The 10525-nt window shown below is 46.5% G+C and overlaps 1 protein-coding gene across 2 annotated transcripts in view; it reads right to left on the bottom strand.

Moving 5' to 3' along the window:
* Positions 1-404: 404 nt before the first annotated feature.
* kirrel3l (kirre like nephrin family adhesion molecule 3, like) overlaps positions 405-10525 on the bottom strand; it is a 33863-nt gene continuing 23742 nt past the window's right edge. Inside the window, exons 4-15 of one of the 2 annotated variants that reach the window (XM_076737148.1) lie at positions 9460-9617; positions 7806-7956; positions 7511-7616; positions 7033-7181; positions 6799-6926; positions 5443-5569; positions 5170-5270; positions 4260-4458; positions 3337-3456; positions 3072-3181; positions 2818-2907; positions 405-2696 (exon numbers count right to left, since the gene is read on the bottom strand). In XM_076737148.1, the coding sequence (XP_076593263.1) occupies positions 2205-2696; positions 2818-2907; positions 3072-3181; positions 3337-3456; positions 4260-4458; positions 5170-5270; positions 5443-5569; positions 6799-6926; positions 7033-7181; positions 7511-7616; positions 7806-7956; positions 9460-9617 (1931 nt within the window). In that variant the 3' untranslated portion in view covers positions 405-2204. The remainder of the gene's footprint in view (positions 2697-2817; positions 2908-3071; positions 3182-3336; positions 3457-4259; positions 4459-5169; positions 5271-5442; positions 5570-6798; positions 6927-7032; positions 7182-7510; positions 7617-7805; positions 7957-9459; positions 9618-10525) is intronic. The other variant, XM_076737149.1, reaches the window with a different exon arrangement.

The following is a 10525-nucleotide window of genomic DNA, read 5'->3' as shown; positions in this document are numbered from 1 at the left end:
ATGCGCGTCTTGTGAGACCGTGTCCCTTCTCACAGTAGAATTGTAATGAGCATGTACTTCTCCTCCCTGTCGTGAGCAGCATGCCTACCTGGGGAACAGAGGTGACAAGACGAACTCATATTGTCAAATAATACCTAGCTTTGTCACAGCTCTATCCTATTACCCTGCGAGACGGGCATGTCGACTTCGGGAGTTGGATACACATACAGCGGGGGTTCTACTATCTCATCTGTCTTCATTAAAAGCAGTGCACCACTGGGGGAATAGGAAAATCAACATAGACAGTGCTGCTAATTTATGTATTCATCATTGTTGCTACATGGAAAGCTTTGTTTGTCGCTGCTCCCCATGCCCAGTGAAGCTACTCACCAGGCTGATTAACTCTCAGGATTCACACCAGCCAGTTCTTTATCAGAAATGGTTTTATTTAAATATAAATATGTGTACAAAGGTACAAGCAACGATAGCTCATTTTTAGCAAATAAAATTCTTAATACATTATTAAAAGAATGAACAAACAAATGGCAATTAGTCGTGTTCCAAAAGAAGCATAGTAACTGCATTCAGTGATTGATGAACAACTTAGACGAGAAAATCTGCGGACCCAAATAAATCAACCAAGATAGATACATATGTATATAAAGATACTTTACAATAGAGCAGCATACACGCTGTACATTAAGGCTTATATAAAATATAAAAATAAAGACAAGCGATGATGTTTGCCTCCTCACTTTAAGTGGCATTTGTTCTCTCGTCAGGCTGCCTGGTAACAGCTTTTTAGACAGATGGCAGTACAGGCGTCCATACTGAAACATCCAGGTACTGGAATGCAACTGGGCCAGGTGAAGAAACCAATGTCTCAAACATGAAATGGACATGAATATAAACGCTGAAGATTTTCACTAGACACATCATTTGCATGCAACAGAGAGAAAGTATGGGCTCAGCCATTTGTACAGATACTTAGTGTTTCAGGGTAGTACTGTTTCTTGTAAACATATTGAGACAATTTGATTGAGTTGTAAAACTTGAGCGTATGGTCCACATTAGGACTGTCGTTCCCCGTCTGAGCCTGCTGAAGTTGACGCTGCATTCAAGTTTATTTCAAGTTCAAGATTGCCACCATTCCAAACCACCACTTTTGATTGTTCTGTAATAGCCTACTCTTCACTTTACAATCAGAAAACAGTACCGGGGTAGGCAGGTGGAATTCAGCCTCATCCCCCACTTTACCCCCATAAAATTATCACCTTCTTTGGGTTTTCATGGCCTTGCCTTGTCCATCTTGGTATAACACACAGTTAACATATAGTCCCCCATTACAAATGAAGGCTGAAATACACATTCTCTTCATATCTCCGTCTTTTATCTACCGATAAGCAACACTGCTAAGTCCAACGTTTTAGGGTTATTATCAGAAGAAACTCCAGGAATACAGCTCAGGCCAGAAGTATTCCACCGCTGATTAGACTCTTCATACAGTACAGTGCCTGTAGCACTTGTTGGTCAGTAGAGCTAGCCTGTTGTGCAGAAGTTCATGTCTGTCTCTGGATAGCGCAGTCTTTTGTTGATGATAGAGACACAAATGTGCTTAGAATTCCTTTCGCATGCCAACAAAACACCAAATGACAGACAACAATAGGTTGTTCTTATCGTTTTTTTTTTTCCTTGAATATGTCTTAGCTTGTCATATCGTCTTTCAAAGTATTTTAGAGCTCATGTTTGACATTTAGTGTTGACACAAAGTAAACTCTGGAAGGCAGGTAAACAGCTACCCCAGTCATTTTGGCCACCCAAATTCAGGAGATGTATTTATTTTCTAGTTGGCCCTTGCAGTGACAGAATATCTCCACAGGTTTGGGTGGTCATCATGTAGAGATAACCTGGTGAGGTATCACACTGTAATCATAACTTTGACTTGAACATCACAATCTGCTGAATGCTCCAGCTCAGGAGCTCCACAGTTAGCATTCTTGTAGATCCCTCAAACCATCACAACAAATAAAGGTTGGTTATCCCATGACCAAAATCACATGACTCCCTCCAAACGCTGTCCAAACATGTCCTTGAAGGACCGTCCGAGTAAAGAAAGTCTCTGTTCGTGTTAGTCCAGCCACACATGTATGTGGAGGTGACAATGGTTATCTACTCACTGCTCCTGTACTCTTCTCTTTTCCATTTTCTTTTTTTTTTTGGTCCAATCAAACATGCGTCTGCATACGTTGTGAGGGCCGGCCATAGTCAGACTGCTGGGAGGACACTTGTGAGGAGGCATAAGAGAAGCGAGATGAGCTGGACACCTTGCTGGCCTGATCTGATTGGTCATACGCATCCACCTTCTCATAGGAGGCAGGCTTAACGTAGCTGGTGAAGGCGCGACCGTAGGTAGCGGGTAGGTAAGCAGAGCCACTGTAGACAGGATCAGTGGGATAAATGCTGGCTGGCTGGGCGGGCTGCTGCTGGGCAGCTTGCTGCTGTTCGTAAGCGGTTCTGCCCGCTGTGGTGGTTGCGTATCGTTGGGAGAAGTCATAGATACGGGGCTGAGTGCCGTGCTGACCGTACATGGGGCTGGGGGAGGGCAGCTGCGATGGAGTGTAGACTGGCCGAGAGTTGGGCACATATTCAGAGAATCCACTGCTTCGGATATGGCGGTCTTCGTGGCCACGGACATTGTAGTAGCCATTGGTAGGATCCTATGCGATGGAGAGAGACAATTAATCATGAACTTTGCATAGTTCAGTATTATGAATAATGGTTGAAAATAATGCATTCTAGCTATTTTTAGAGTGTTTCTTCAAGGATTTTCAGTTTTACCTTCATGTCCGATCTCTCGTCCTCCTCCTCTTCCAGGAGGTCGCTGTGTTCTGTGCGCGATGTCCCAGGAGACTCGCTGCTGTTTGGAGCCTGAGGGAAGACCAAGCATTTTTGAAGAATTACTAGGATGAACAAAAACCTCACTTGAGTAAGAACAAAACAAATCTGACTATTACATTACAGTGTTAATGTGAATTTTCCCTAACCCTCAACATAGCAACTGGCATGCACAGAGGGTGAACAAAGAGATTTACCATAGGCTCTTTGACATCCTCTTCATCATCATTGCCACGTGTGGCGTTGTGATCACTGTGAACAATCTGAACTCTGATGTCACTTTTGGAAAGACGAGTGCACCTTTTACCTGTGGGGATTGAAAATAAGAGGAGCTTTATTTGACGTTACGAGGCAGAAGAATTCCGCTTAAACATGGTGAAACGGCACAAGAATTGAGCTCATATGTGAAAATGGTCTGTTAAATCTGAAAAACTGGCTGTTGACCCGCTTGCCCATACTAACCGTTGAGCTCACCTTTGCCTGTGTGCCTGCAGCAGAGGGAGACCAAAGTGATGACACAGATGAGCAGGACACAGCCTCCACCTACTGCTCCACCAACAATTATCAGCATAGGCAGGGCTTCTGTAACAAGAGCAGAAATGGAAGAAAAGTGTGGTGTAGGAGTTGGGGGTAGATGGTTGTCAAGAGAAGGGGAGGGATGAAATGAGAAATAGCAGAGTGTCAGTGTCACGCACGTGCAGATCAGAGCTGAAGAGAGAAAGAGATCCATTTGTTTGCCTTGCTAATCCCAGAAACATCAGTGCCTATATAAATTCATCTGCAGTAAGCTCTGACCTGCTCGCGGCTCGTGTATGCTCATGCGGGCAATCCAGCAAACCAGAGCCTTGCTATTGTCTCTAATCTCTCTGAAAGAAGGGTAACAAGGCCTGACATGCAATGAAGCAACAGACAGTAATCTAATTAGAGATTCCAGGAGATACCGCTGCCCATTTCTCTGGAGACCCCACTCTGCTACGTTGATGTAAATTACTGTCGAGGACCGTATTTTTTGGTGTCTGCTGCAACAAAAGCTTCCACTAGTATCAGTGTGGCAGTACGCCTCATTTTAAGATCACTCCAACGGTTTGTGGCCTGAACTTGGCTCTGAGACAGTGATAGAGAATATGAGTCCAACCGCAAACACATGTGACTTCCTCTAATTGACTTTTGTCCCCAATCAATATCTATGTTATGGGGCAAACATATTCATTAAAGGAACCATCTGCTGATTAAATCATATCGATTAGAGGAGTATAATTAAGATAAGCACAAGACAGGAGCACTGCCTTCACCTAATCTGGCCCCCTTCACAGCTAGGATTTGAAGTATCACTATAACTTCTGCCGAGGGCTCTGGTTGGGACTGTTACGCCTGTCAGTGTGTACCTTGCTCCTTCAGTGTGACCAAGGCGGTGCCGGTGCCGAAACGGTTCCAAGCGGTGCAGTTGTAGCGCAGCTGGAAATCCTGTGCCAGAGTCTCAGACAGCACCAGAGACGACAGGACCCCGTGGTCGCTGGTTACTGTCTGCACGGAATAACGACCGGAGGAGCCAGAGGACAGGCTCATGTCTCCAAAGGTCCAAACCTGGGGAGAGGAGCAGGAGAACAAACAGCAGGGAGTAAGTGACTTTTCTCTGAAGCATTCCTCACCGGTGCGCAAAGCAGAGGCTTCCACGGCTGTTTATCCTTAGATCCCTGCCTGCCACTGACTGAACACCAGTTTCTCTCTCTGCTCTGCTTTCTCTCCGCCGACCTCTATGGTGCTCCGAGGCTGACACAGCACATGGGCTCATGTTTAAGCTGCCTCCCACGTCTGCCCTACAGGTGAAGCCTAAGGAGGGTTAGGTAGCTGCACTGTGAAATAAGGCTCTCCTCTGCTGTCTCTAGCGCAGGGCCAGCAGGGCACCTGTCTCTCACTCCTCCTCACACCCTAATTATCCTCTCTCAGCCCGGCGTACGTTCAGCAGTTCAACAGGGTCAGCCGAGTGATGCCTCTCGGGCCGCTAATTGAATGCGCTTTTGGCTGAAACCTGCAGGAAGCCAGTCTCCCACAGCTCCCCCAACTCGACTACCTCTCCAGTCAATGTCTGCGCAATTATAGTTGTGAATATGTGTGCGTATGTGTTTGTTAGCGTGTGAGGTGGAGATGTGCTGGTGCAAAGGTGTGAAGGTGAGGTCAGGGATAAAGCAACGTTGAGTGATCCATCTCGTGTGGGTGTGGCTAAGAGGAAAACAGAGTATGTAAGCTCCCAAACATAAGTGAATGACGCACAGCGCAAATAAGAGTCTCACTTACAATCTTATCAGGCGGGGGGCTGCTTCCCACCCGACACTCCAGCTTGCCCTTGGAGTGCTTGACGGCATGCTGTGTGGCCTCCGCTGTGATGATAGGTGGGCCTGGTGTGAAGAAGAAAGACAGAGAGAGCAGAGCAGAGAAATGAAAAAAAAGAAGAATATATTGAAATACTGACCAATACCAAATTGTCAAATATTGACTTGAAAGCCACTTATTCAACAGATCAAACACAACAAGCAACCCTGCATGGGATACGCAAAAGAAGCCACTTACCATTAACAGTGAGAGCGACATCTCTTTCTGCAACTCCAATCCGGGGCACGATGGCCTTGCAGGTGTACGTTCCTGCATCCTCCTGGGTAACAGCCTTCAGCTGCAAGGTGTTGCCATTACTGAGCACCTAGTGAGAAATCCAGAGAGACAAGTGAGAGGCGTGACAGAGAGAGAGAACGAGCGACAGAGAGCAAGGCGGTGGGGAGAAAAGGCACACAAAGGAGACTGGGACCTTCATCAGTGGCCCACTCATTGTGGAGGCAGCACAGAGGTGGGCTGACCATTGTAACAAATGCTGGTGGTTTGAGTTTAATTTCATTGTGAAGAGCTTTAATCACGGCATTAAGCACTCCAGCCACCGCTGAGTGACCGTGCTGCTGGGGAGATTGTTGTAATTAAACAGTGGGGACAGAACAGAGCATACTATGGTGTGAGTGGGCCCTAGCCTTTGGAGCTGCTACACTCACTCACTCCTTAGCTCATTGATCCTGTCATTCCATCAAGCTGTGATTAATCCATTTACCCCCACTCCGTCCTCCTCCCTCCCACCCTCCCTACCCCCCCCCCCTCTCTCTCTCCATTTTTTTTTTTATTTCAACACACTTATGGAGTAACCCAATTAATCCATTACTTGTGGCTGTGCGAGGGACAGTGGCAGCAGTGGGTGGATTAGAAAAATGCCTGCGCGTCTCCCTCAGAGGGGCTGAAAGCGTTCACTCACTGAGATGACAGCATCGCTTACACCATTCCCGCGGCGTTTTTTTACTGGGGGTGTTTTCTCCAGCATCGCCTCGGAAATTATATTAGTCACCGGGAGAGAGGCTCCTATGGGATGTCCCCACTGATGGTGTGTGTGCGCTGAAAAGATTTTTACCAGGATGATGTAAAGTGAAGGTGGAAATGTCCCATTTGTTCCACCTACGAAATTGACTTTGAGGAAATGGATACTCAAGTGCAGTCGGGCCTTTTTAATGTCTAAGAGGCAGAGATGCTGCTCTTAAAGCTGCAGCATATGTTGTCACTCTGTTAGTTTCAACCGCACCTTGGCTCACTGGTTGACTGACTGATTGACTGAGCGATTGATTGAGTTAAACTTATTATGACAGCATGTCATGTGCCCTGATGATGCTCTATGAATCTGTCAGTGGACAGACAGTTTTCTGCCAGAGGCTTTAGCCCTCAGGGAGCATGGAGAGAGGAGGTGTTGAAGATTCAGCCTGAAAAGGAATGTGTGGGGGGAAAAGTGTGAGGGATTCATGCCTGAAGGCCATGTGTGAATGTTTCTCTCTGGAAGGAAGGTGTTGAAGCTTCACCTTACCACCAGTATAAAGTGGTGACTAGTGTTTGTTGCCTTACCACGCTGGAGCCCTGCTTTGTCCAGGCCAGGGTGAGAGGAGGGTTTCCTGTCCATGCACAAGTAAAGGCAGCATCCATCCCTGTATCCACCGTCATTGGCTTAGGCTCCGACAGCAGTCTGGGGCCAACTAGGTTGAAGAAGCACAGACAGCCAGTTACAATCAATAAGCTTCCAAAACAACATACACCTCGAGAAAATGTCAAAACACACAGCACAGCAGAAGTGAAACTCACATTGGACATCGACCAGGGTGCTGACATTGGTGCTGCCCACAGAGTTGGACACCTCACAGGAGACGGGGTCTGTGAAGTAAGAGTAGTCCACCATCACCTCAAGGCTGTCCCCATTTGCTTCAGAGATGGGAACTCCTCCTTTTGACCACCTAGGACAGATGAATAATCACATTATACAGTCGCATTAGTTCAGGGGAGGTACTTAGCCACGCGTATCAAAGCGGCCATTAGCTGATTCATGGCTTGTGCCAATCTCAATCAAACACTGCCAATCAAGCAGCCCTTTTAACCCAGTGAATCTACTGAACACTTGTGCTGCTGTCTTGGATGATAGCTTTACTCTGGTTGGCATGTTCATAACATATAATGTCTTGAAATGGTTGTGTGATCGTACAGTATCATCACTTAGACTGCTGGCTCTATGTGCATGGTGACAGGATCAGAGTGAAAAACTGAGATTAAAACCAAGGATGCATACCTGTATCCAGTGATTTCAGGATTGGCTGAAGCAGAGCAGATGAAGAGAACCTTGGCTCCCTCAGTCACAGTCTGAGGCTGGACTGATAGAGTCACTGAAGGAGGGTCTGTGAGAAGGAAAACCTTTATATTACTGACATGAATGTACGAGTTAGGTCTTCATAGGATTTTGTCGTCTTATTTGTAGCTTTCACCTTTTAGCAGAGCAACAGGATGAAATGTGTTTTACAGATAACTGTACATAACATGCACTATTTTGATGGTCTTTCTAGGAAATCTGATGCCGGGACACTCACGCTGGACATTGATTGTGACCGATATCTGTCGTCCAGCAGGGGCAGCTGGGTTAAGAACCCTGCAGGTGTAGGTGCGTCCGGAGTCGCTATCCTCAGGGACGATTGGAAGCATACTGACAGCCGCCTCCCTCTTCCCATCCTCCATCAGTGTCTGTGGCATTACACAACAGTGCGGAGTAACTGTTAGATGCAGCTGGAGGTCCTGAACAGCAGTTTGCAAACTACACTTTTAAAGAGAGACTCCATCACAATCGAGTCGAACTGAGCACCAGCTCAATGTCGCACAAGCAAGTCTCTTGCCATTTGTGATTGCACCACTTAGGAATATCTCTATGACACTGCGGGTCTTATTTTTTCATGTGTGAGGCATTAAAATTGCTATCCTGTTCTTTGGCATGGCAGTTAAATCATATATTTTATGATGCAGCAGGGGGATATTGTGCTGTTCCCACATTTCTGAGAGTGTTCCCCGTCAGCGCTCCTTGTTTGTCATCATCTTTTAAATCTATTTACTGCTCACAGAAATCAATACGCCTAAGTGAGGAAAGGTGTAGATTCTGAGGATATGGCTCACTGCTCTCTCACTTTCTCCCTCCCTTCCTTACACACACACACACACACACACACACACACACACACACACACACACACAAAAAAAAAAAAAAAACTGTGATAGCAGAGGTGCCTGTGAGTCTGTTTTTTGGGTGGCGACAGTGAGGAAGAAGTGTCACACATCTTTGGAAAAGAGCAAGGGCAAGCTGAGCCTTTCCCTGGACAGCCAAATCAATGGACATAGGCTTTCACTTCCTCAGCCAGACACACAAAAAGCATTTTTATGCTAGATCAAATCACATCACTCCCTGTCACCACCCCTCGCTCGGACAAAGCTTTCTCTCCCCCCAGCCCTCACTTCTTAATGTTGGAAAATTCTCTGTTTTTCACAAAGCTATCTCACTAGATAACTCTATATTCTTCTTGCCCCTCTATTCCTCTTTTCCTCCCCTCTCCTCCCCTCTCCCCTCCTCTCCTCTCCCCCCTCCCTCCGCCAATCTTCCTCCCTCCCTTCTCACTGCAGGCTCTCGCCTCCTTAAATGTGGCGTTTAGCGTCGTTTAGCGTGGTCAGAGAGCATGAAAAATGTGACACTTTCCCAGCCGTGGCTGGCTTACGCTCCGGCGCATCCCCATTGTGTTTCTGCATTGTTGTGGGTGATTTCTTCTCTGCAAAAACTCTACTGTATGAAACACTCATGCCTGTCTGAGCTTTGGCATGCTCCAGTTATGCTGTAGTGTCGCTGCATTAGCGAGCAAAGGGGGATGGAGGGGGTTAGCGAGTGAGGGGGGAGACAGAGGAGGAGGAGGAGGAGGTGGTGGTGGGGGGGTCAGGCTTGAGTGAAAATGGGAGGGGGACTGCAGAGAGTGAGCGCACAAATCGTGAGAGAAGGGTGGCAATAGAAAAAAACAGCAAGACCATGTGAGAAAGATGAGAAAAATAAAAAGAGAAATGGAAGAAAAAGAGGAGTAATATAGCCTAAGAGAAAATATTCCTCTTTTGAATAGCTTTGCATTTATTTCTGCCTGCTGTTACGTTTTATAATATCATGTGGGTGTTAGTGATTGAATGATAATGCTGGGCAGAGATCTGCTCTCACTGTACCTTGGAATAAATTGCAGACTCCATGACCTCTCCGTCTCTGTACCAGGTGATCTCAGCAGCAGGTTTGGCTCCCGAGGCTTTGCAGGTGAGGTTGTGTGGTGTGTGGGCCTTAAGACGTACAACAGGGCCACCCTCCACCACAGGGTCTGACGGAGGAACTGTAAAGCAGAACAAACACACCACTCAAAACAAACAAACAAAAAAAAACTCATTACAGCTGCAGGCCAGCACAGAGCCACAAAGAAGTCATATCGATATTGAGCTTACTCTCGCTCTCAGCGCCGCATCAATATATCGCAACAGCAAAGAAGCAAGCAGTATCTCCTTATGGCCATGTGTCTGTTTAACAAGGTGTAGTTTCAGACAGGAGAAAAGACCAAGAACAGTTGTCATTTGGAAAAAAAAAACAGACTCAACCTTATTTATTTTCTTTCTTGGGACTAACATTATTACTCTATTTGCTCTTACTGTTGCAGAGTGATGTTTCAACTGAATTGCTTATTTGTTCATTTATTTGCATGGTTTCGCACGCACCACTGGCAAGCCAAGCGTGCCACCCCTGATGAAGGCGTCTATCTCCCCAACCAATAAGAGAAGGCGTAAACATGGGGTTTGTGCTGGCCTTTCTCGCTCCCTCCACCGAACCAATTTCACTGTGTGTATCTGAATTGTCAGAGGTCCTTCCGCTGCCGCGGCACGGACACTAATGGAATCCGAGTGCTAGGTGATTTTAATTTCCATGCCGATTCCCCTGACTGCACTCCCGCCGTTGACTCCTTTGACTGTGCAGGATTGCTTTGGTCTCATCTGGCCACATTGATTTACACACGCATACAGGCATGTGCACACCCATACACATGCACAGAAAAAGCCCCCTTCTCTCTTTAACACTCCTTATGTCCATACATAAACCGCAGGTTCCTGAGCGATGCAGCAGATTTCATTTATATGTTTATGAAATGCAAATACTGCTCATGAGCCACCTGCCTTGGTCTTTCAAAGTGCATTTAATGTAGAAAGGCAGTTTTATCAACTTTCTTTGCTGCTGGCTGGCTGGCTGTGTGTG

This window comes from Chaetodon auriga, chromosome 8 (genome assembly GCF_051107435.1).
Source record: "Chaetodon auriga isolate fChaAug3 chromosome 8, fChaAug3.hap1, whole genome shotgun sequence".
NCBI lineage: Eukaryota > Metazoa > Chordata > Actinopteri > Chaetodontiformes > Chaetodontidae > Chaetodon > Chaetodon auriga.
The sequence above is the reverse complement of the archived record's forward strand: the minus strand, read 5'-3'. Positions and strand labels throughout refer to the sequence as shown.